Source organism: Pelodiscus sinensis, chromosome 5 (assembly GCF_049634645.1).
Source record: "Pelodiscus sinensis isolate JC-2024 chromosome 5, ASM4963464v1, whole genome shotgun sequence".
NCBI classification, from domain to species: Eukaryota; Metazoa; Chordata; order Testudines; family Trionychidae; genus Pelodiscus; species Pelodiscus sinensis.
Genome location: NC_134715.1, coordinates 129,739,474 through 129,766,346, shown reverse-complemented (window position 1 = coordinate 129,766,346; position 26,873 = coordinate 129,739,474). Strand labels below are relative to the sequence as shown.

The 26,873-nt window shown below is 39.4% G+C and overlaps 1 protein-coding gene across 2 annotated transcripts in view; it reads left to right on the top strand.

The window, feature by feature from the left end:
* The window catches only part of DNAAF9 (dynein axonemal assembly factor 9), a 112,592-nt gene that overhangs the window by 73,536 nt on the left and 12,183 nt on the right, over window positions 1-26,873 (top strand). For both annotated transcript variants that reach the window (XM_075931017.1, XM_075931016.1), the window contains exons 24-34: window positions 162-257; window positions 550-667; window positions 1,284-1,372; window positions 4,087-4,245; window positions 8,283-8,408; window positions 10,502-10,539; window positions 21,840-21,975; window positions 22,409-22,495; window positions 23,654-23,760; window positions 24,489-24,563; window positions 24,773-24,975. In XM_075931017.1, coding sequence (XP_075787132.1) covers window positions 162-257; window positions 550-667; window positions 1,284-1,372; window positions 4,087-4,245; window positions 8,283-8,408; window positions 10,502-10,539; window positions 21,840-21,975; window positions 22,409-22,495; window positions 23,654-23,760; window positions 24,489-24,563; window positions 24,773-24,975 — 1,234 coding nt within the window. The remainder of the gene's footprint in view (window positions 1-161; window positions 258-549; window positions 668-1,283; window positions 1,373-4,086; window positions 4,246-8,282; window positions 8,409-10,501; window positions 10,540-21,839; window positions 21,976-22,408; window positions 22,496-23,653; window positions 23,761-24,488; window positions 24,564-24,772; window positions 24,976-26,873) is intronic.

Here is a 26,873-nt window from a genome sequence, read left to right as displayed (position 1 = left end):
CTGTAGAAAGTTTTACAGCCGATTCACTTGAAAAATCAGAATGATGAAATTGTTCTTATAACTTCCACCATTTTATCAGAATTTATCAGCTTTGTGGATTAAAAGCGAAGGAAGTTGGTCATGTTCGTTTTGAGCTAAACAAATGGGTGTGCTTATTTCAGACACTCCAACATACAGAAGCTGTGTAATGCCTTGTCCTATCCTGCAGAAAGATGGAGCCACCTAAAAATATCTGCTAGCCTCCCTGAATTAGAGAGGTGAGGAGTTGGTGGTGGTTTTTTTTGTAACTTCAAAAGATTACGTACTTCCAAGATGGTGCCCCATTTTAAGATCTATTGCTTCTCTAACTTCGTACTAAATTCTTATAGTGGGATGCAAATACTAATACAAAGTTGGAATATTTTCCTTCACTGGGAGGTCTCTATTAAAGTTTACATCCAGTAACATGTTTTACTGTAGTCAAGTTACAGCTGTTCAGGGGGGAGCGGGAATGGCCGCAGGAGAAATCCACATGTTGCTTAAAAGATAATGCAACTTAACTTTTCAAAGGTTTCTGCAACACTTTGCGGTCAGCAGCATGAGTCGTGAGCCAGTAATGAGAGCACACCTTCCTGTTTTGTTACAACAGTCGGAAAGCATTCCTGTTAGTAAACCAGAAAACGATAAGGTAAGAGAGTGCAAAAACAAGCAAACAAAAAACACTATCCTCAAAACGACTTTTAAAAAATGGATAGGAAGAAAGTTTATAAAATGCTTACACCTTCACTCTTCTTCTATGCAAAATTAAATACTTGTTTATGCTCTGCAAATCTATTTTGCCCTGCATTTAGTGAACTCCAGTCATCTGAAGAAGTGGGCTGTGCCCACAAAAGCTCATGATACCGTCTACATGTTTTGTTAGTCTATAAAGTGCTATCAGACGATTTTTTTTCCTGTACAGATTAACTAGGTCGGCTACCCCAGAAACTGCATTTATTCAGTTAGCTTTGCAGCTCTTTAAAGTTTGGTTGTAGTCACATTAGTTAAACTGTAAAAATATTGAAAAGACGTCTGTGATGTTTCTCAATAACTACATAAATAAAGTTAAATTTATAGCTGTTATGCTCCTTTCTCTCTGTCTTCCCACTTTTTCTTGCTCTCTCTGGTATTGTTTTGTATTGAGAGCTTTCTAGGAGCAGAGACATTGTTACATTGGTTTGTGAGGTCTCTAGCATACTTCTGAGCACTCCCAAGAAAAATAATTACAGTAATAGTACTAAATATAACTTTTCCTTTTCTTTTAGGTGGTTATCACTATTATAACAGGGCTTCCAGGCTGTCACGCCAGTGATCTGTGCACTTTTCTGGTCACCTTTAACAAGGAGTATGGAAGGTTAGTTGTGTTGTTTTGGTTCTACTTTGTGCAGCAGTCATGCAAAACCGTTTTGCAGTCAGCAGCATAAGTCATGAGCCAGTAATGAGAGCACATCTTCCTATATTTGCATATAGACTGTCTCTATGCAACAGAGTAAACGGACACTAATCAGCCATTGAGAATGGTAAACTACATAAAACAGTGGGAGAACATTTTAACCTCCCTGGACACATGGTTACAGACTTGAAAGTTGCCATCCTCAAACTTAAAAAACAGTGGCAACATGAAACTGCTGAGCTGGAATTCATATGCAAATTTGACACCATCAGAATGGGTCTGAATAGGGACTGGGAATAGCTCTTGTTACAGTAAGTAGTTTTCCATCTTAGATATTCTGATCGTATCCACATCCACCATGATGGAATTAGCTCTGATGTAACATCTCTGTATCCCTACTATGTTTCTTCTTCTCTTACTTCATACGTCTGATGAAGTGAGCGGCAACTCACGAAAGCTTATGCCATAAAAACTAGCAATTTTATTAAGATGCCACCAGACTCCTTGTTGTTTTTGCTGAAACAGACTACACTTAAACCTTCACTTCTCCTGCAATTTGCATCAACTATTCAGTTGATAAGGGTGCCTCCGCCCCATGGCTGTTGCTACACTTTAAAGGTGAAAGTGCTGTGGGGAGCATGGGGCCAGTAGGGGACTCAAGCAGTTCCCAAAGCCCATGCAGCGTTTCAAAGCGCTGGATCTGTTGCTACACTTCAAAGGCGGAGGCGCCCTTATCGACTAGTTGAATAGTCAATGCAAATTACATCGGCTATTCGATTAGCCAGTTAATCTAAATTTAACATTCCTAGGTGTGAGGACTTGTGCAGTAAACATCGTGAGGCACTTGGATTTCCTAGTGATGGCAGGTGGGAACAGGAGAATATCACATAAGTATCTTAGGTAGGGAGATGATATTCTGCCTTAAGAATGGGAATAGCACAAATATCAGAAAGTTAATTCAGATGGCCATTGTCACTGCTGTATGTCCATTTGTTTATTCTCTGAGACAGTTCAATGCATCTGTAGGATTAGCAGGATCTCCAGAAGGGTCAGATGAAACATTAGAAGTTGGGCTAAAGTGACAGGTTACCGTGTGATTTTCTCCATAAGCGCTTTGAGAGAACAGCTAGGGAGCATTGCTTGTTTCCTCTGGTGGGAAGTCTTGAGGCAAATATAACTCCTCTCTTGTGTAAATTGGAGAATGTATTTGAAATCTAGATGAGATATTATTTTTAAATTTTCAGTCTGATTTCTAAGTGTTTTTTGGTTCCACTGTCTTTTGCCAAACCAGAGAGAATGTGTATAACTTCCACCATGATGTAGAGATAGGAAAGAGTCACTGAAGAATTGTATCTTTCAGTACTCAACTCTTTACAAGATCAAACAGACCAATCCTTTTTTCTTACCCCCAAAAGCTTATGCTCCAAATATCTGGAATGTAATCTCTGTAGTAAGGCAGTTCTAATTCATATTATAAAAACCTGGCTGAATGGGAACTTAGCATTTGTAAATATTTAAGTAATTATCTGTTCTGGGCTAAATGTAAATCGAATGGTGGCAGTTTTGTGTGTGGCTTGTTCCAAACCTTTTTATTTAAAATTTGCAAACTGAGGGTTTGTGTGTGTTTTATTATAAACATATAACATTCATTTGAAATGATTGGTGCATAAAACCATGTTTCATTTCTTAAGTGCCAATATTGGCAAAAAGATCATCTTATCAATAGAACTGAAATGTATCCTGTCCAAGGTAGCTCATGCACTGTCTCTTGATCAGGGATCCTCATTTGCTGTGCTTAAAAAATCTTGAATAAACCACAAAAATCTGTTTGTGATTACAATGCAACACTGAACTTTAGTTTCCCTAGCCACTTTATAATATGGTAAAATATAGGTATTAGTTGAACACAAGATTTTATTGATATATGTATAATTTTAAGCCATTAATCATTATAATAACATTTATAGAAATAAGTTTTGCATTTCGTATTTATACCAAATGCTTTTATCTCTGTATTGCATATTTTCAGAAAATGTATAGTTTTTTTTTTTTTTTAAATGCACAAAAAATGAAGTGCCCACTGTCAGTCTTGGGTGGTTGGACTCTTGCTGTCAATTGAAAACTTACTTAAAAAAACTGTTCAGTCTGCTCAAGGTACTACTTAGATTTATGTATACTTACTCAAATGATGCCCAACACATTTATGCAGGAAGTGACACTGGTACTTTCTGTGAGATTTAGTTAGAAATTAATGCGTGTATTGATTTTTTCACAAAATGTAAAAACTGATGGTTCTCTGTAAAAGTGCAAATGCTGCATTTTTTCATGGCAGACAGATTTCTAGGATCCCTGAGCTCATGATTGTTCAGCTTTATTACCAACACACAAATCAAAATTACTCTGGCACATTGCTTTGAAGAAGCTATTTGACCTTGTTCCATGTCAAAGAAGCCATTAGCAGCAATTTAAAAACAGTAGGCTGATGCTTAAAAGACATCATCCTAAGCAAGTTCCTCCTTTGTTTCTGTATGGGACCAGAAATGGGGAATGTCTTTGTACTGGTGAGAAATGTATTTTGGATGGTCAAAGGTCAAAAATGAAAAGAACAATTAATAAGATATAAAGAGAAAACAGAACTGAATTGCTATCTCACTCACTTAATTGGATTATTTCAGGTGGGTTGTTTATCGGCAAACTATGGATAGCCCTGAATGCTTCAGTGCAGCTCACTTCCAGCGTTACCTTTCAAGTGTTCTTGAGTCCCAACAGAACCGCAGTGCTCGTCAGTCCACTTACACCAGAAAGAAAATGAGGCTGTTGGTGGTCTTGCAAGGGTAAGTCTTTCAAATGTTAGACAAACAGTTTGTACAATAGAGTTCTCTCAACTATTCTCATTTATAAATATTTCATGGTTCCCCATCATTATTTAGTAGTGTCAAACTCAACAAGATTGATCTTCAAGAAGGTATGCCGTTCTCAGTTCTGCTCTCATATCTCCTACGGTAAACTGTTTTGTAATTTATTGTAATCTTTGCCTATCTTCATTGGAAGAAGGTTTCGGTGAGTGTTAGTTCATGTGCTGAAAACAGTCAAGCTTAGCTCTGGTTTTACCCCCTCCATTGATATGTTCAAGTGTCAGCGGTCCTCAGGAGAGAATAGTTTACGTATGGCTCTCTGTGTGCATCTACACTGCACCATAACTTGAAATAAGTTACACAATTTGAGCTGCGCAAATTGCATATCTTATTTCGATACTATTTCGCAATAGCTTATTTAGTTATTTTGGTGCTGTCTACATAGCACCGGACATCAGAATAGCGAGCCTGAAATAATGGGCTTGCTATGAAGACTCAGGATAGCTATTTTGAGATACGCCGGTATCCTGAAATAGTGTTGCAGTATAGACGTAGCTTCAGAAATCATCCTGAGTACAGATGATAGTATAGTTCTAGTACAGCACCACACTTTTAGTGCGGCATGATAGTGGGGCACTCATCCTCCAGAAACTGATGAGACCACGTTATAGTGATATCCAACACCTTCCCCTTAATCCCACTTCATGTGTGGTGGCCAACTAAAGATACTGATCTAAATTTTGAAATCCTTTTTTTGTTTGTTTTTTGTTTCTTTGGTGGTTTTTTTGGAAGACCTGAGGTAAATAGTGTGATGTACTTTAAGAACTGCGGGTAGAATTTACTTCAACCACTAAAGCATTGTTTAATTTCTGGAGACACAACTGTCTGTTGTGCTCCATGAATGCATGCAAGTGCCACAAAATACTTCTCTGTGTTTCCCAGTAGATACAATTTATTGTAGAGAAGAAAACAATACAGTTCAGCAAAAATGTACAACAGCTTGCTACACTATGCAGAAAAGCTTGTTAGCTGAGCTCACATCCTACTTTTGACTATTTTATATTTGAAGGTTGAGATACTGGACTTGTTTTGAAAAATACCAATAGGGTGGAGTACCATCCCATTTCTCTCCAAGGGAAAACCTATTGTGTTGAAAATTACTGAAATATCCTTACAGGTTTTTGCTACACTTGAATGTGGAGTATCTTGAAAATATTATTTCAGGAAGTAAGAATTGATGTAATTAATTCTTTGAATACCACAATTAGGCCTTTCTTTGGAAAAGCATTGTATAGCTATTCTGAACAAGCAGTGCAGAAGGATTTTTAATAATTTCATGGTTTTCAGATGTAAAGGAGCCATTGATTCTTTTTTCTCAATGTAAACATAAAGCCTGAATTTGTTATGGAGATTTTAAAAACAAAAATATTAACTGCAAGAACTGTAAATTCTCTCCTTTGTACATGTAGAAGCTGATATTACTGCATATACTTTGTTACTTGTTATACAGCCGGTCCCCGATGTACAAACGCATCGACATACGACCAGCCGCACATACAACCAGCCTCGCATTACGCACAGCCCCGACTTACGTATGGCGATTCGCGCTTACGAATAGTGTGGTCCCATTGAAATGAATGGGGTCCGATTTACGAACACATCGAGTTACGACCAAGCGCTTGGAATTTAACTCGTTCCTAAGTCGGGGGAACGGCTGTAGTATCTTAATATTCCAAAAGAAGCTAAGGGCTTGTCTACACAAACATTTTGTTCTCTGCAAGCAGATGTGTGAATCTACCCTACAGTATCTGCTACATAGTAATTGTCCACGTGCACCATGCTGAAGCACACCGACTGTGCTTTGATCTATCCTGCTTTGAAACACAAGTAGATTAAAGTATGCTAATGAGCACACCAACGTGGTCTATAGTGGAACAGATTCACACGGTAGCTTGCAGCAAACTGAATGTTCATGTAGGGCAAGGTCTGAGTTGAATTTCCGATGAGAACCATAGTTTAGGATTTCATGTCTCTTGCATTTAAAAAAAAATCTCAACCTCAAAGTTAATTTTGTATAGATCAAGCAGAAGGTCTATGCATGTTTGCTTTTTATGTCATGAATCCTTATTCAGATAAGTTCACATTTGAACATGCAACAGGTTTTTTTGTTGAATGTTCTGATATTCTTTCTGATTGAGAGGATTGTGCCCATCAGAGCACGTGAACTCTGGTTTAAGACTGGCAGAGAGGACCAAACCACATTCAGTTAAAAGTACGGGGGGATTTTAAGTAGGTCTTAATTAAACTCTGTTTCAGGTAAACATGCCTACTTATGAAGGAGGAAGCTATTAGGTCTTTAATGGACATGAGTGGATAGGATGTCTGTCTTTTTTTAAAATATATGCATATATGTTCTATATCTAGTAAAATAAAACCTAAAAGATGACTGCTTCAGCAGCACATACTAGCACCATGGTGGGAGTTGGTCTGTCTTGAATGAGAAGGAAGGGCTGCTGTTTGCACTGTCATTAGCACCGCACTTGGCAGTGTACTCAGGTATTTGCTCCCAGCGTAACACAGCCTTGACCTCCTTCTGTGTGCCAGGAGTGAAAGTTTCAGCTAGCGAAACACACAGATGGTCCTCTCTAATAAATGTTCTCACCCTTTAAAGATATGTGCACTTGATTTTGATTTAATATCTATTAGCATTTACATCAGATAACTTAAAAGTAATATTACATTGAAACAATTTTTTCCATCTTGGTTTAGAAATAAATACTCATTTCTGTCAGGCAGTACAGTACTGTAGTGGGTACTAGTTAAAGAGTCTAGGTCATAACATTTTGGCTTTTGAAGTGTACAGTATTCGAAAAGGATATTATTAGCTAAACTCATATACAATGGTCACCAATAAACTCTCTTTACTATTTTGTTTTGTTTAGTTTCCATTATTGGGAATATTAGAATAATATTAATTGTAAAGACATTCACGCTGCTTGTTTTGTCGTTTAAAAAAAACTATTTTTTTCTTAATATATTTCCATAGATAGCCCTGGTAGCTTGGTTCCAGAGTCTTAACTATTGCTAATATATTTAAAACTGTTTTGGCTAGTCAGTTTTCTTTTCATACCAGACAGTAAAAATAGAGTAGTTAAATGAATGTTGATAGTTCAGTAAAATCTTTGATTTTAGGTTTAAGTTTCTAAAACCTCACATCTCAGCAAAAGTCTGAAGCTGAATCTATGCTGGAGAATTCTTCTAGCTCCCTCCACAACCTTTCTTAATTTTTCCACATTTTGTGGGGAGCTGAACTCTCTAGGTGTTGATTGTTACAGAAAAGCCCAGTTATTAATATAATTTCAGGACTTTTTTAATGCCAGTGCAAAAAGGATAAGATAATCCTTTGCTTCAAAGTAAATATGAGATGTGGAACAGAGCTGATTTTAAGTCGTGGCTATCAAGTAAATACAATTTAGTCAATTTCATATTAATGTTCTCAACCACTAGTATTATGTGACAGAGTTTTGAGTTACAAACACAGGAGAAGAATACTTCAATTCAAGCAGAATGTTTAAACTAGAATTCTTCTTAAAGCAACACCAAGTTTGATTGAAGTCCAAATTATAAGGTCTTGTAAAGAAAGGAAGTATAAAACCCAAGGCCAACAGAAATGTTTCTATAGCATTTTCTTTAGGTCTTCAGTTAACGTGCATGTGCTACATCACTTGCAGAACCATAATGTGAATTTCTTCCTACCTTATTTCTGTGCCTCTTGAAAGCATAGTTATACTTATTCAATGTTGAGTTTATAATAGCGCAAGGTTTAGCTGTCAGTAATTTCTGTTGTCACTTCTGTTTTCTTTGTGTAAGTAAATGTCTGAATTCTTAAATCTCTTGCATGCTGAATCGTGGAACAAGCATTTTTCTTAGAACACTAGTAATTTCTTTTTATTAGTTGTTGACATGGTTCTTGTATTTCTGTCACTTCACACATCTTCACTTTGTTCTCTTGGTAGATATACAGATGTTATTGATGTTGTACAGGCACTGCAAACTCACCCTGACCCTGCTGTGAAGTCCTCTTTCATCATTGGAACAATTTCTACTTGCGTAGAACCGCTTAGCTGCTATATGGAACATAGGTACACTTGAAAATCTGAATTGTTTTGTGTATTCGTGTGTGTGTATATGTAGTTTGTGGTTTCCTTTGTCATCTTGTGGGAATTATGCAACCATGTGTGAGCTGGGTTATCATGTTGGAGCTTCACTAAATGGTCTCATCTTTGATTTTATATCTTTTTAACAGAGCTTTTAAATGCAGTTTGACTTATACATTTAATGTGGGATTGTTATCCACTGGAAACTAAGTTTTGCTTTCAAAAAGTTTAACTTAGAAAAAGAAATTAATGTTCACATCTGTAGATTATGTAGGAACAAACAAAAAAATGTGTTTTTTGAATTTTACAAAGCAATGAATTATTGCAACGATTCTTCAGTGAATCTTCCTTATTCTTTCATATTGCCAGACAATATGAAACTTTTATTTCAGTTTGGGTACCTGATTAAAAAACATGAATTCTGTCTTTCAGTAAATACCAAGTAGTGTCTTTAAAGTGCTGCATAGTCCTGTCTTTTGTTTCAGCAAGACCAGACTAACACCGGCTACATCTCTGTTACTATTCTAAGTGTCTCCACTGTAATCTTTCAATTTGATGTAGATAATGTTAACTACAAATGAAGGTTATTTCTATAAATATTTCATTGGGACTATGATGAAAGAATTGCAGGTTATCTCCTGAAGTGAAGTAGCTGTTGATGGCAAAGACATAGTCCATGTAGTGTCTATTTCTGTCTCACTTTGAAGCTTCCTTCTGTAAGAGCTTGTAAAAGTACAGAATCTGGCAGACTTAAAATGGCTTTATACTGCAGTCGGCCATTCTGAGTATTCCATTGTTGATGGAATGCCAGAGGTTACTATGGGTACTGTGCAAAGAGTGAAATGCACTAAATATTAATCCTGCCCTAAAACGCTTTTCATGTATTCTAAAGGTACGACCCAGTTGTGTAACAATAGCTCATGTTTAACAATACCTTGATATTCCTGTCTTTTACTAATTAACTCGGTGTAATACCAGACAGAGTAGAAAATAGTCCTTGACACAAGAAAAGCTTCATAAAATAGATTAGTTTTCCAAAAGTGCTTTTTGGCAGGGAAAACACATAGTAAACATGACTTGGAAAGCTGTTCAGGCCATATGATAGCATAAAAAAAGGCTTGAAGATTGGACAGGGTGGTGATGCCGGGTTAAGGCAAATACACTGTAACTTCTGTATTCCAGGTGTCCCTAATCCGGGAACACCCATGGTATGGAACCTGGCAGGGAGAGGAGGAAGCCGCTCTGCATGCTGCCGCTTCCCCGGGCCCCAAGCTGCGGGAATGGCAGTACAGCAATGGGCTTTTCCAGAGGCACTTTTCCAGAGGCTTTTCCCTGCCACTCGCATAGCGGTGGGCAGTGCCTGGGTGCAGTGGGGGATGCAGACCACCAGATGAGCGCTCCACCTCCCTCTCCCTGATGCCCTCTCTGTCCCAGCAAAATCTTGAATCTATTTCCCAGAGTTGCCAGATGAAAGAAGTTCAGTCTTCAAACTTAAACTCAAGGATTATGCTTGTGTTAGGGCTTGATTTAGATCTCAGGTAACCAGGCGCAATCAGTTTATTAATGAAAGATAGATCAGTCCTGTGCTGAAAAGGTTAATGCTTCATTCAATCCTCAGAGCAGGTTTGCAATTTACACTTGTTGTTCCAAAGTGATTAGAAAACTATGTGCTTTTATATAATAGCTATTTGTCACACATGGAAGGAAGCCCCTGATTATTACACCTTTCTTATCTAACCTCATTTCTTCTTCCTGCTTTTCAGGTAATAGAAAGCAGCCCCAGTTACTTTTAGGTCCTTACCTAAAGACACCTGTATTGATTTATCCCACTTATCCTAGCACATTTTTTGTATTTCTGAAGGGGTCTGCATGCCAAACAAGACTTGAATGCGGTTCAGTTGCTAATAAGCTTCCACTGCGAAGCTTCTGGTAAATGAAAAGCATGCTGGAATTCGGTTCATAGATATACGTGGAAACAATAGAAAGCCATCTAGAAGCTTGTAGTATTGGCTAAGTGTTTGTATAGAGCATCCATTTTTAACATTATTTTTAACATGAAAGTTTATTTTGTTTTCTAGATTGCTTTTTCCTAAATTCCTGGATCAGTGTTCACAAGGTAAATAAACTTTCCTGTTTCTTAGGAAAACCATACAGAATAAAACCTGTCATACTTCGACTTTAAACATTGCCTAGATCAGTGACTTCTGACCAAACGTGTATTGTACTATATTTAAGAGGCCAAAATCTATACTTGGAGGGACGTTCTTTGTACTGCATAGCTGCCTTCAATGGCCCTTTATCCACAACATGCGGTTTGAGAGGAATGGCTGGAACACAATGCATTTCAGCTATCCACAGATGGGGTGTGGTCATAGGGGATTGTTAGTTGGTTAGCTGGCACACTGTTGAGCAGCCCCTTGGCTGCTGTAACCTGGGCTGTGAGAGAGAATCTGCAAGCTAAACTAATTAGTTCTCAGTTTCGTTTAATGTCTTTCTCTCTTGGACATCTGTGTAGGAGAGGGGAGCCATCCTTTCGTGGGCACCTATTAGGCTCAGGCAGAGCCAATCATGTTCTTATAGCCTGGTGCAACTGAGAACTAGTCTCTTTCTCCTCCTTTTGTGGTACAGTACGTGGGATGGGGCAGGGTGCAGGCAGATCAGAGCTCTCATGTGAGCTATGCAGGGGAATTTATCCTCCCCTCATCTGCCTTCTTCTCACCCTGAGCCCCTTCTCTACTTCTCCGGCAACTTCCTGTAGCAGAGAGGAATAGTTGCTTTGGTTTAAAAAAGCAGAGCATGGCTGAAGAATCACCATTTTATTAATAATCAAATACATATTTTCTCCCTGATACCCATGGGAGCAACTGGTTGGGAACTGCTACTCCAGACATCACAGAAAATCTATAATAATTTTCAGTCAGTCCTTGTGCATTGGACTCAAAGATCTGATTAAAAATATGTGCGATATGAATATTGCCTTGTGAAAGTTGCCTGTGCATAAAGCTAAGTATTGAAATTTCATTGAAACCTCCAACAGTGTTTCTTAAACTCGCATAGGTATCTTTATGCTTTCTCCCTTGTGGCCTCTTGTGCTTGAGCCATTCTCTGTAAACATCTCCAGAGCTACTCCAGAATTTACTTTCACGTCCCTCCCCAAAGCTCTCTTTTGCCATGATGCCTTTATAAATTTGACAGTGGTTAGGCTGTGACCAATGCCTATCGGCCATATCGTCTTACTATTTTCTTGTACTCCACAGTCTCTACCAAGTGCAGGCAAGTGACATTAAGCAGTAAAACATTACATGTTCTGCACATTCTTAGTGTGTGTAGGTGACACCTGTGTGTCAGAAAGTTGAGGAAACAACTAGGACAGGGCTACTCAACGTGCGGCCTGTTGGTTTGCAGCTCACGATGCGGTTTGGGTTTACGCGGGGCTCAGCACATGGTCCGCGGGTGGGATCCTTTGAACATGGCCTCCACTGGGAGCATGCTCCACAACGGCGAGGCAGGGTGAGCACTGAAAGACATAAGCTGAAAGGCTGGCTGGAACAGACGGGTACAGGGTGTCAGCATTTCTAGCCCCAAGGGAGGAGGCACCAGGGCATTGTGGGAAGTGTTGGCTGCTTAGCCTTGTGAGCAGAGCCTAAGAGGTACTGACTGGCTCACAGTGGCCACATTTGGGTCCAGCACCGCGGCTTAGGCATGAATACGAAGTTTAAGCCTTATCTGTGTGAAACAAGCTATTGGCATGTATATGCAACCGCACTTAAGTTGCAGCCCTCGACACGTGCTGTGAGTATCATTGTGGCCCCCGGGGCTTCCAAGGTTGAGTAGCCCTCTCTTTTGCATCTGTTTTTGAGTAACAGGGATGAATTAGTTGTGAAAGCAAAGGTGTTCCGGAATTGGGAGGAAGTGATCATGCTCTGATAGGATTTAAAATTCTATGCAGAATGAGGACAGCAGAAACAAGAATACTAGACTTCAGAAAGGCAGATTTCAGCCAACTCAGAGAAATAATAGGCAAGGTCCTGTGGAAAGGCCAATTAGGAAGAAAAGAAGCTGAAGGGAGCTGGGATTACACAAAATGTCTAATACTAGAGGTTCAATATCAAACTGCTCTGATGCAGAGGAAGGATAAGAGCCACAGGAAGCCCATATGGCAGCACAAGTTGCATTTCCGCTATCTAAAAACCAAAAGGGTTATGTACAGGAAATGGAAGGAGGGGCATGTCACCAAGGAAGTATGCGTAGGAGTAACATGAGCATGTAGGGATCCATCAGGAAAGGCAAGACAAAGAATGAGTTATAGCTGGAAAGAGGTGTTAGAGACAACAGGAAAATGTTCTTCAAATGTCAGACAAAAAAGAAAGATAAGGACCCGGGGTAGGTTCACTGCTCAGTGGAGAAGGTCAACTGATCACTGAAGTCTTCAGATACATGAAAGGCTCTCTTAAAAAGGATGGAGAAAAACTTGTTCTCTGGTCATTGAAGGCAGGATGAGAGGCAATGGATTTGGACTATAACAGCAAATTTAGGTTAAACCTTCAAAAAAACTTCTAACTGTAGAGCAGTAGGAGGATGAAACAGACTGCCTCAGGAGGTTGTGGAAGTTTCTTCACTGGAGATTTTCAAAAGGAGGCTGGAGAGCCGTCTGTCTTGGATGGATCAAACAACAAATCATACATCTTGATGGGCAGTGGGTTAGACCAGGTGACCTTTGCGGTTTCTTTTAACCTTATGATCCACAACATCCCCTGGGTGGACTACATGTTGTGTGCAGAAGTACTTAAATTTATTTAAACCTGCTGTTTGTTAGCCTTATGAATGACCCCTGGTTCTTAGGTTTATGTGAAGGAGTAAATAATACTTCCATATTCAGTTTTTCCATTACGTTCATGATTTTATACACCTGTATCATATCCCTCCTTTTAGTTGTCTCTCTTCCAAGCTGAAGGGTCCCCATCTTTTCTCTCTCTCCTTACATGAAAGCTGTTTCATACACCGTATTTGTTTTTGTTACCCTTTTTGTCTATCTTTTCAAATTCTATTTTTTTTAGATGAGGTGATGAGAACTGCATGCACTATTCATGGTGTGGGTGTACCATGGATTTATATGGTGGCATTATATTTTCTGTCTTACCTGTCACTTTCTTAGTGGTTCATCACATTGTTGACTTCCTTTGAACATTGAATGGAAGTTTTCAGAGAACTATCCATGGTGACTCCAAGATCTTTCTTCAGTGGTAACACTAATTTCAATAATTTTGTATGTATAGCTGGGATTGTATTTTCCAATGTGTGTATTACTTTGCATCTATCAGTATTGAAATTCATTTGCCATTTTTTTTCAATTTTGTGAGATTCCTTTGTAATTCTTCACTGTCAGCTTCAGACTTAACTATTTTAAATAATTCTGTATCTTCTATACATTTTGCCACCTCATTGTTGACCACCTTTCCCAGACCCTTTATGAATATTTTTGAACAGCACTGGTCCTAATATAGATCCCTGCAAACACCACTATTTTCCTCTCTCCATTCTGCAAACAGACTACTCATTTGCACCATCTGTTTCCTGTCATTTAACCATGAACGGGCTTTCCCTCTTCTCCCATGACTTCTTAGTTGGCTTCAAAGCCTTCGGTGAGGAGCCTCGTCAAAGGCTTTCTGAAAGTGCAAGTACACCGTATCCACTGGGTCGTCCTTGTCAGCATGCTTGTCCCCCTCCTTACTCCCTCCCCCACAATGATTTCTAATGTATTGGGGGTATGACTTCCATTTACAAAAGCTATGTTGACTCTCCTTCCAACAAATCATTCATCTATGTCGGCATTTCTCAAAGGGGTCTTTGAAGGTACTCCAGGGAGTGTCCCGGCTCTGGTGATCAGTTCCTTTCCCTGAACTCTTCCACTCCTTCCCAGTGCCTCCTGCATGCTGCAGAACAGCTGTTAGCAGTGTGCAGGGGGGCAGCGAGGAGGAGTGGGGACAGAATGCACTTGGAGGAGTGGCATGAAGAGATGAGACAGGCATGGAGTGGGGAGCAGGAAGAGCTGGCATGGGGGTGAGGTCTTGGGAGAATGAGTAAAGTAGGGTACAGGGCCAGTGTCTGAGCGAGTGAATTGAAGTCCGTGAAAAATTTTAAATCAAAATGGGAGCCCACAGTTTGCTATCATTTGAGAACCGCTGATCTATATGTCCAACAATTCTGTCCTTCACTATAGTTTAAACCAGTTTGCCTGGTACTGAAATTAGGCTTACTGGCTTGTAATGGCCAGGTTTACCTCGAGAGCTTTTTTAAAAACATAGCGTTATGTTAGCTGTTCTCCAGTCATCTGGTACAAAAAGTGATTTAAGGGATAGGTTATATACCACAGTTCTTCAGTTTCACATTTGAGTTCTTTCAGGATATCATCTGCTCCTGGTGACATTTTGCTGTTTAATTTATCAGTTTGTTCCAAAACCATCTCTAATGACACCTCATTCTGAGACAGTTTCTCAAATGTATTACCTAAAAAGAAGGGCTCAAGTATGGGAATCTTCCCTAATATCCCGTGTGGTGAAGACTTCTGCCTCCCCTGTGGCCATATTTTCCCTGAGTGGTTCTTTAGTGCCTTCATCGTCCAGTGGCCCCCGGATTGTTTGGCAGGCTTTCTGCTTCTGATATACTTAAAATTTTTTACTGTTAATTTGAGTCTTTTGCTGTCCTTCATCCATTCCTTCCATACACTTCCACAGTGCCTTTGCTTCCAATTTGCTCTCTGCAGCTGTTCAGCCTAGGTTATCTCACTTCTGCATGGACAAGGAGTGCACCAGTATGTGTTCTGATACCCTAGATATCAGTTTTGTTTCAAGTTTGCCATTTTTTTTGCCAAGGACCAACAAGGAATTATTGTGAAGCATCCCTTTCTCCTGCAGTTTTTGAACTTAATTATCTAATTCCCAGATAATTAATGCTGTTCCCAGAACTGTGCCTATTGCTGCTCAACCTTACCCTTTAGGCTGATGTGTAAATAAAGGTAGTAAACAAACCCAAGCCCTTTTGGAGTGGGAGGGGACTATTAAAATACTAAAATGTCAAAATCATTGTTAGAAATTGTGTATTTAAGCATCTTCTAGTTTTCATTTCATATCCCCCCGCACTCCTCCCTGACCCTTTTTAACCTGATTCCTGGCTCTCTCTCTGATCTCAAACTTGTGGTATGGCCGTTTAATATGTGAGTAATTGTGCAAATACCTACTGAAGATACTGGTGTATATGTCTGGGTGATTACACCTTCAGTTGTAAGCTCCATGGAGCAGAAACAATTTTTTTGCAGCTTCCTAGGTTGGCAGGGAACTCTATAGACAAATGCAAGACAGTCACCGCCATAAAAATAATTCTAAATAGGTAAATGTGAGGAGGTTGGAAAAAACCTGGAGACTTCTTTTCTCATCTTCTGTGTTGTAGCATAATGTCTTTACTTTCTGTTTCTCATTTAGCTGATTCCATTATAATCTTTGCCTCCTTGCTATTGCTTTTTCATGTTTTGTTTTTTAAACCTTGCCTATTTTATCAATCTCTTCAATCCTGAGGGTAGTTTTGTCTGATGCTGGTTTAATGTGCACACCTACTGTTTGCGATATAGCAAAATAGTAAGTTAAACATATATGGTTGATTTTTCTTTTCCTCAGAATTAGGAACTATCAGTGTAAAGCAGGAATATGCAAGCTATCCATTTGGTGGCGCCAAATAAATGGAGATTTTTTTAAAAAAAATCCAACCCGTGCCCTTACAAACAAAGCTGTTGCATTTGGTGGGCCTGCTGTTAACTTTTTCAGGTCATTTTTGTGATCCTCATATTAACTTATATGTGTATCTCGGAATTGGTTTCAAGTTCTCTGTGCTTGCTGTTCTATCCCTTACCCTATCCAAACTTTATTATCCGTCAATGTAGCTGCTTCTAAAGTTAGTCTTAGAACTTTTTAAGATAAAGCTATTTTAGAAGGTCCCAACTCAGACCTTTACAAATACCTCTTACCATAAAACTTTCCATCTTAAATGGTTTGATTTTGCTCGAACCCTCTATTTTGTCTCATGTTAGTGTCCAGAAATTAGGGGAAATGCCTGAAATAGATTATAAATTGGCTCAGGACATGAGGAAATTTTTAAGTTCAATTACTAACAGCCTGGATCTTGCCCTCTGTGCTTCGCTGTTCCTTGGGTGAAGTATTAGAAATTCCTTCAGGTGTAATTCCTTATCAGTGTAATTCTGTTTGGAAATTAATGGCTCCCATGGTACTTTCAGAAAACAATAGGGGGATAACTCCAGTATGCCAACCAGCATTCTTTGGCTTAATAAAATTAGTTCTGGTGCCCAAGGATATTGGCAGTAGAAACTAGTATTTTATTTCTGGTGCTCTTCAGAAGGCATTTGCATCAGCCGCAGCTGGTTCCCATTTAAAGTGTAAATTTGTCTCCCATTTTGTATTTTTTTTAGTCAGGTGTAAAAGGGCATCTTCTGTGTTCAAATCCAGGAAGGTTCCTCAGTTGAAAATAGTGACTGTTGTTTAGGCCTAAATGTGGGTGAACAGTGAGCCACTTGATTTTAAAGAGGGAATATCTATTTTTGGAAGCACTCGCTGAAGTCTGTTATTTTTCTCTGAGATTCAATTCAAGGTATTTTTCTAGTTATTCAGCTGTTTTTACCTCTTTTATGGCACTCTGTGGAATTCTCAGGGAGTGGAATGCAAACTTGGTGTCTAAAAGAACCATTTGGAAATAAAAAGGAAAGATCATTTTTATTGTTCTGTAAAAGTGACTCTTGTGTGTTTGCCTGAAGTCTCAGCTCTAAAATGGTATGGCCCAACATATATGCATACAGCTTGCCACAAGGCTTGCATATTTGTTTTTCTTTCAGTCCAGTTTTATTAAATTGGCTTTTTCCTTCCCTTTTATTTTTCTTTTAAATCAGTTCTTGTACTAATTGATCAAACTTGGTGTCTATATAGTGATACCACCTGAACTTAAAAAAATATGAAGGAATCTTTTGCCAGGGGAGGAGGAGTGTAGTAAAATCTCCCCCTGCAACTGCAAAGAACTGCACCACACCAGTAACTTGCCTGTTTTAAGAGTTGCTAAGTTACCAGAATCTAAAGATTCAGATTCCTACCTTTAGATCATCCTCCCCACACCCACCCACCCACACATTGTCTGAGGCCCTAGGTAGTCTGGCAGTAAAGATGTAGTAATTTTTAACTATTGTTTTAAAAAAATCATACCTAGGAACTACAATGTAATGGGTCTTTGAAAGAAGCAAGTGGGTTAATTCCACTGGACAAAACCTTGTCCAGCTGAATTCTAGATTACATAAAAAGCTACATTTTTACACACAGGTAGAATATGATTAAGTGAACTCTGTTTTCTATTGTCATAGTGCCTATTAGGACCATCAGGTGTTAGGTGCTGCACAGACATGGAACAAAAAGTCTACTTCAAGAAGTTTACAGTCAAAGTATGGTCATGCAATAACAGATGGATACTAATATACAGATGGGAGAATACAATGAGACAGTTTTGGTCAGCATGAGAAGCTGCTGGGTCTTAGCACACCAGCAGCCTAATGATTGCCAAGTTTGTTTACAGTAGAAATGAAGATTTAGGATCTAAAGATCCCTTTATTTTTCCTACTTTAATCTCCTCCTGAAATTAAGTCGCACTATGAGTATTTTATCTGACGATGACTTACTGTAGAGTAGGAATGAAAGCTTGTAGTTGAGTACATGATTAACCGATAAGCCTGGGCTTCTCAGTTAATATTATTGACTACATGCACTCCCCCGCCCTCTTTCTCCCCCCCTCCCCGGTGCTGTCTGTGTATGAGAGGCAGCATGGGGTGGGGGGACTGGGAGCCGGTGCTGGGGGCTCCCAATGAGTACCGGATCCACAGAGCCACCTCCCCCTGCCACTCCACCATCCCTGACTGCCACGCCACTGTCTTACTAAATTTAAAATGCAGAGGCGCAGCAGGGTAGGTCATGCTGGGTCTGCGACCTACCCCTGTTGTGGCTCTGCAGTTTAAATGTAGTATGTTTTAAACTCCTACTACGTTTAAATTACAGAGCCTCAGCAGGGCTCCTTATCGACTAATCATGTACTCGATACAAATTGTATTGAGTACACAATCAGTCAATTACCTGCTTCTTAACAATCTTAGTTCATCATATTTTAATGTGTCAATTGGAGTATAAATGTTGTCGTTACATTTCAATTTAAAGTATACAGAATGGTATAAAGAAGTCAGCGTATAAAATTTTAGTTTGTACTGACTACCCTAGTGCATTTTATGTAATCTGCTGTAAAACTAGGCAAAGCTCAGCCCCTTCCCCTTCCTGGACAGGAGCTGCTTCCACCCAGCACTGTTACCTCTGCACCAGAGGCAGCAGCGCAGGGTGACAGACGGCCGGTCTGTGACGGGAGCTGGTTTTTAAACTGGCTCCCCTCACGGACCAGCTCCCGCCTGGCACCCCACACTGCTGCCTCTGATACATAGGCAGCAGCACAGAGTGACAGAGGGCTCCTTGGGAGTGGGTTTGGAGCACATTGGCTTCCGGCCCCACCCCCAGGACTATAGAATTGTCAGATAACCAATAAGAATTCATGAGGTTAATCGACTTTTCAATTAACCGATATTTAACATCCCTAGTGACTAGACTACAATATCTTTTGTCCCTGCCTCTGTTTGTCAGAGGGTGGAGATGGATGGCAGAGAGATGGCTTGATCATTGTCTGTTTGGTTTGCTCCCTCTGGGGCATCTGGCATCAGTCACTATCAGCAGTCCAGATACTGGGCTGGATGGACCTTTGGTCTGACCCTGTCTGGCCATTCTTATGTTATGTTCTTTCACAGAGTAACGTTCTGTAAGTGGTTTTGAAACCCTCAGTTTTGTATATGTTAAAGAGAATATGTGAGACTACATAAAATATGCCTATAGAACACTGGTTATCTATCACTTTCTTTGTAGTTGTGATTTTTTTTTTAACTGCATGTAAGACAGGTGAGCAATATTAGTAGTTGGTGTGTTTTGAGACTTTCATAACAAAGTATGAGCAGCATGACAACAGTAGTAGCTTTAATATAACTTAATTGATGTTATGAAGTTATTAATTTGCGCGTCTAAGGTTCTCCATATGGTGACACTCCATCTAAGGACAGAGTAACATTTTTTCTTCTAAACTTTTTGTCTGTTGAACAACTGCATTCTGTTTGGACTGTACATAAAATACGCACAAACAAATGTTTTACTTATGTGCGTAACTTTACACCGATAAGTTAAGGGTATGCTGAAGTGTTTCTGGGGTGGGGACCAAAATTGGAATACTTGTACTTCCTAAATACGGTAAAACCTGTGTTATCTGGCATGTTCAGGGCCTTCTGGTTATCTTTAAAAGACAGACACAGACACACGGAATTATACCGATCTCATAGAACTAGAAGGGACCTTGAGAGGTCATCAAGTCCAGTCCCCTGCCCTCAGAGCAGGACCAAGGACCCTGACAAATTTGCCCCAGATCCCTAAATGGCTCCCTCAAGGATTGAGCTCTCAACCCTGGGTTTAGCAGGCCAATGCTCAAACCACTGAGCTATCCTTCTTCCTTAAACTCTGGTTATCTGAGGGTCCCATCAACCTAGGAAAAACCAATGGACAGTAATAGTAAAGTTCAAGTTTTTAATATTGGTAGTTTTGTAGTGTGAGGCAATTGGTCTCATATTTCTATTTTGAGTTAAAGATTATTAGTAGTACTTAAATAAAAAATTGTTAAACCAGTCATGGTAAACCAAGCCAGGCTTGTGCGCCTGAAGATGTGACAGTATTGTGGCTGGGGGTAATGCCGGTTAACAAAGTTTTCTGGTTAACAGAGTACCCCATAACAAAGGTTTCACTAAAGTGTTTCATCTTTCTAACTGCCACCTGGTCTGTTTTGCCTGACTTGTCTCTTTTGAACTGTAAGATTGTTGGGGTGCGTGCAGGGACTTGTTTTCCATATATTTGTATAATGCCTGACACAATTGGCACTGCCCCGCCCCCAACTTCCTTAGAAGATACTGCAATATAAATGTTTAAGAATGTAGAATAATTACATCTGTTGCACATAATTTGCTCAAAAAGCTATCCGCTTTAGAGTTTCTCATTTTTAATGTGCTTTCCTAATTGGAGTGAGTTGTAAACAAAAATAAATTGCCAATGAACTCTGTAATCCTGCGGTTGTCAAACGGGATTGCAATCCCCTTTGAATAGGGTCGCTAGTGCTGGTGTAGACTTGCTGGAGGCCTGGGCTAAAGACCCCCTGTCCAGGGTTTCAGCCTTGGCGGGGGGAGGGGAGGACTGAAGTTGCAGACCCCCTCTGCCCCACCCTCTGCCTAGGACTGAGTTTTAGCTTTGGCCTCCATGCCTAGAGTGGTGAGGTTCAGGCTTTGTGGGATTCCAGGCTTTGGTTTCCCCTCTTGAGGTCATGTGAGGCAGTGACGTTTGAGAACTCCTGGTGTAGTCAGTTGTTTCACCATGCTTTAGTTGGTTATGGAATATATTCAAGAAGCAAAATAACCCGTGTCAATCCATGTGATTGCTTTAAACGTATAATAATGTAGCATGGGGAAAAAGTTCTTTGAGGTTCACAAATTTGTGTGTTGGTGATCCCTTTCACCTAGGAAGCCCCTCTTACAAATTACAGACACATGTTTTTATATTGAGTGCTATTCTAAATGCTGGAGAATAGAGCAGGGTTTGGTGCTGGAGGCTGACAGCTCACAAACCCCAGTTTGGGAACCCCTGTTCTGTATGACAACAGTCTCCCAGAAACTCTCTCATGCAGCAACATTATATTCACTTCATACAGAGGATGTGTTCCCAAAGTTACGTATTTCAGGTGTTGTTTGACAAAATGTTTACAGATTACAATTCTCTTCATCTGTCACTAAATTTCAACCCATTAGTTCATCCCAGTTCCCTAACTAGTTGTTCTATTCCTTCTTTATCTTTGTTTAGAATGCTAGCATTCCAGATACTGCTCCATGCAGGTACTTCCTTAGCTTGTACATAAGAAACTTGTCAAAATCCAGATGAATTACTTCTGTCTCCTTATGCAGTTACTTACTTGAGGAAATGAAAGGTGTTATGGGATCCTTAGCGATCAAGAGAACAGGATTATGGAATAGACCAGATTAGGCTGTATCTCTCTTAAAATATTTGTGCTTAGTAGTTGTTAGTGCATTCTTATATTCCCGGAGCAGTATATTTATGTATATGATAGCCAGAATATACTGGTCAATAGTTGTGACCTGGAAAAATGTTTTTGCTATATCACTTACCTGGCATATGTTTATTATTGTTCTCCATCATTGTAGAGATAGAGTAAACTGTTCCCAATTTCCTCATGCAGGTCTGGTGAGCAATGTTATCTTCACAAGCCATACTACAGAGCAGAGACACCCACTCCTTGTACAGCTTCAGAGCCTCATACGAGCAGCAAACCCTGCTGTTTCATTTATCTTGGCAGAGAATGGACTTGTAACTAGGTAATACTAGTTGAAGCTTTCATTTTTTTGTCATTTTCAGGGTTTATATTAATATTTGTTCAGTTAGAGCCCAGTTGTGAAACCTTTGCGCGCATTGGATAGCATGGATAAGTAAACGCACTCAACTTAAATGGAACCAAACTCAATGAGTAAGTCCTACACAATTTCAGTAAAAGTTGAATTGAGGAGCCTATTAAGTTCTTTTAAGGGCTTTTTTGCTACTACATACTGTATTTAGTAGATTGACTTGTATCCTTGTTGTGTATAGAAAACAAGTTGAGTAGAGAACTCTTTTTTTTTTATATAATTAGTAAACATATAATTATTATACCGCAATCGGACTAACACATCCTAACCTATGTAAGAAGCTTACAAATAGTGACCATTTATATGTTCTGTATATTAAAAATATCAATCTTTATCTTTTTAATAGGAATGAGGATATGGAGCTAATACTCTCTGAAAGCAGTTTTTCAAATCCTCAGATGATGAGAGCTCGTTATTTAATGTATCCTGGCTGGCAAGTATCTTTATTGAGAAATAATAAAAAGCAATTTTTAATTAACATGAAGATTTTACAAGTCCCACAGCGTATGTTTTCAGGACAGTTCATACATGTAGCCCAATCACTTTGTAAATGTCTTTTTTAAGAGACAGAGTAGTTTTTACTACTACAGAGTAGCCAACTAATGCCATCTTCTGCCTACCTGGTATCTTCATCTGTTACTATTTAAATGGGTGGCAAAATTTCTGTTGGTTTCAATGAGAGCAAGAGTTAGCCCTTGAGAATAAAATGAATAGGCCTGACAGCTGTTCTGTCTAAATGAAATGATCTAGTGGTACCATTGCAGTTCCTAGCAATCAGCTATACACAATGAAGTATCGGCATTCTTTGTTGGTAATCTCGGCAGAAGCCAAGGACAGAAAATAAATGAAAACAAAACTCCCTTCTAACAGCTAATGGTATTTTCTACAGTTCAGGGTTGCAACAAATTGCTGAGGGTGGCATGTTGTGGCTGCTGTCTGTGTTGTATGAGTGGGACACATAGAGGGCTCTGTTCTCCAGAACTGCCAACCTGGCACCAGTCCCATATCCTGATGGATGGTTGTTGTTCTAGTTACATTTGGAGCATTAGAGGCGTACTGTGCAGCATTTCAACCACCATATGCTGTCAATCGGAACAGCTTCTATATCTGTTTCTTGTTCAGAATTAATCCCTTGACTCTAAATAAGTTGTGTCAAGGTAAAGCTTCCTGTAGATCACGTGTCACTCCAAAGGGGAAAGGATTGGCTTGGAGAAAAAACTGTTGCAAACCTCTTGACGCTGGGTTTCTGTCTCTTAATATAGTGTGCATGGGGGGGGGGGGAGAAGTGTTAACAGCAGGAACTTTCATTGGAGTGATTCCTGATATCATTCATGATACAAAATTATCTACGTAATTCTTACCTTGTTTACAGTTTGCATTTCTCTTCTTACGTGCAATTAATTCTGTATTTCTCATAAAAGCTCTTCAGTTGTTAAAATAACAAATATTCTTCATTTGGAGAAGCCTGATAGATAAAAAGCATATTGATTACTCACATGAAGTCTGGCCAAAAATATTTTTGATTTTGTTTCATCAAAGCTGATATTCCATTTTACCTTGTGGTTTTTTGTTTTGTGTTTTTCTTTTTAAGGTTTGATGGTAAGTTTGGAGCTGGCTCTGTCTTCCCACCAATGGTTCAGATCTGTGTGTGGTTTAGCCGTCCTCTGGAAAAAACACGGTTTGTGACCAAATGTAAAGGTAAAAATGGATTTTGATTACTTACTTTAAGGTTTAAAATATTATGGGTGTTTAGTTAGTGTAGAGAACCCCTCTGGTATGCTAATCATGAATAATGTGAATTTGTATCTAGAATGTAATTACTCCTTTTTTAAAGTGCTTCATATGCTTTATATATTGACTTCTTTTGCCTCTTTGGGGAACTTAAGAGACTTGTAATATTGTTTAAATAAGTGTAAGCTTTTTATATTAAATCTAACATTTTAATGCACAGACAAGAGTAATGTCAATACTTCAATTTATAAAAAAGTTTTAAACACTTTTCTGTTTTACGTTTTTAAAGGATCGCTACCTTATAACTTCGTATATGAACGGTTCTTTACGATGATTATGTAATGAGACCATTGGTAGAGTTACTGTGCTTTTGAAAGTGAAGTAATGTCTTTCCTGCTGCCATTGAAAAACAATTTTAAAGAGAACCTACTTTCTGCCCATACTGAGTAAAGGGTTAGTTATGTGGGAGGGATACATTTTTTATTATAATATCATTAGAGCATATAGTTTTATAGGGAAGAGAGGTTACAAATAGAATCGGTTTCCAGGGATAGCGGATAGCAAACAGCATGAAGTTATGTAGAGATCTGTACTCTAACCTTCCACTGCTAGCCAAAGTGAACTATGCTGAATGAGCTGCACCAGGGAAGAGAAAAATAAGTAGAATAACTTGTTTTTATTTTTATTTCACACAGCAATTAAGTCATCAATTAAGCCAAGTCCATTTTCTGGAAACATCTACCACATTTTGGGCAAAGTTAAGTTTTCAGGTAACCAGAGAGTACTATTTATGCATTGTCTTGAGATTACACTTACTTTGTTTACCTACTCCCGAATACTAACATAAATAATCGATAATGGTGTATGGTTTTAAAGGAACCATACGCATCTATGAACATATTCTACTTGTTAAGATAATTGAGATAAAGGCAGCTGTATCTGCCCTGCGTTTAAAGAAAACATCTTCTCTTTTTGATAGATTCTGAGAAGATGATAGAAGTCTCTCATAATACACCAGCAAATTCATTAAGTCTTGTGCCTGTTCAGGGGGGGCCTACCCCTCCTGATTCAAGAAATGATAACCGAGATCGCAGTGGTCAACAGGAGTGCTTCCTTGTCTTCATTGGCTGCTCTCTTAAGGAAGAGGATATAAAAGATTGGCTCAGACAAACTGCAAAGCAGGTTTGTGGAGTTTTTTCAGCTGTTGGGATTTTTTCCCCCCATGTTGCTTGGTTTAACAATCCAAAGAGAATGTAAGTATTTTAATATTCTTGCTGTCCTAGCAGCCTGGAAACTGGTTAACTACGTTCGGCATGACGTGCCCAGGACTCCCCTCCATTTGCAATGATCTTTTCAATAAGATGATTGAAAAGGCTCACGGTTGCCACCTGTATATCAAATCTTTTTTGAAACACCTCTCACAGCATGTACATAGTGAGAGCTCTTAGCTGCAGAACACTCCATAGCAAGCTGAGCATGGGTGTGTACCCAAATAAACTCAAGGAGACTTGGACTGAGACATGATTGTCCAGCGTGTGGGTAGGGTACATGGCAGTGTAAGCTCGGACAGGCAGTTGAGTGAGTGGAACTTGCACTGAGGTGTAATTATAACTGGAGCAGCAGTGACCACTATGGTTAGCGTATAACTATTTCCTTTCCCTCCTAGTCTCAGTTGCTTGTAACTTCATATTTTGGGCTTACATTTTCCAGGCTTGGTCTATGCTTTCCAGGTGAATTTTTTTTTTTAAATGTTCTGAGAAAATATCATTCAGCTATATTTCAACATGAGACTTTTTTGCGCAAACAGTTGTGTAAAGAAAGCTGAAATATAGTATGGAAATAACCTGTATTCAAATGAAAACTGATTCTGGTTTGCCAAATTGTACTTGAAAATCATACGTTCACTTTGGCAGACTTTTTGTGAATGTGTGTATGAGTGTGGCTAACATGGCCATTGTAAAGGGTTGGGGGCATGCACTTTGTAAGATGGACAAGAGTGATTTGTCTCTGAGGTAACATAGTGGCTTCAATCAGTGCTCCTGTAGGCTAAGATATTTTGGCCTTGGAAAAGGTTCAGAAAAGGGCAACTAAAATGATCAGGGGCTTAGAACAGGTCCCATATGAGGAAAGGTTAAAGCGACTGGGACTTTTCAGTTTGGAAAAGAGGAGACGGAGGGGGGATGTGATAGAGGTATATAAAATCATGAGTGGTGTGGAGAGGGTGAATAAAGAAAAGTTCTTCATTAGTTCCCATAATATAAGGACTAGAGACACCAAATGAAATTAATGGGTAGCAGGTTTAAAATTAATAAGCTAAAGTTCTTCACACAGCGCATAGGCAACCTGTGGAATTCCTTGCCAGAGGAGGCTGTGAAGGCTAGCACTATAACAGAGTTTAAAGAGAAGCTAGATAAATTCATGGAGGTTAGGTCCATAAAAGGCTATTAGCAAGGGGGTAGGAATGGTGTCCCTGGCCATTGTTTGTCAGAGGCTGGAGACAGATGGCAGGAGATAAATCGCTTGATCATTGTCTTCGGTCCACCCCCTCCGGGGCACCTGGCATTGGCCACTGTCGGCAGACAGGCTACTGGGCTTGATGGACCTTTGTGTCTGACCCAGTACAGCCATTCTTATGTTGTATTCAGATGCTATAACCCATCTGAGCTCCTGAGGAGAATGGGACAAGATGTTATGTGGCTTTCTAGTCATACAGTTACAGCATTTTTTTGGCAAGTCAGTAGAAAGTCAAAGTACGGGAGTGCCGATTTCTTTGCGTTCTTTTCTTTAAAAACACTCCATTCAAAAAAACTGTTTAACGTTGAGTTTCTGCAATTCATCACTTGAGCCAGGAACTATTAGTGTTATACAGCCTCTTTCCGACTTACGAACCGGTTACGGACCAAGCAATTGGTCATAACTCGGTTCATTTGTAAGTCGGACCCCATTGAGTTACACGCAACCGCGCTGTTCATAAGTGCGGATCGCGTTCGTAACTCGGGGTCCGCCATTTACGACAGATTTGGTCGTAAGTGTGAACGGTCATAAGTCGATCATTCGCAACAAGGGGACCCGGCTGTAGT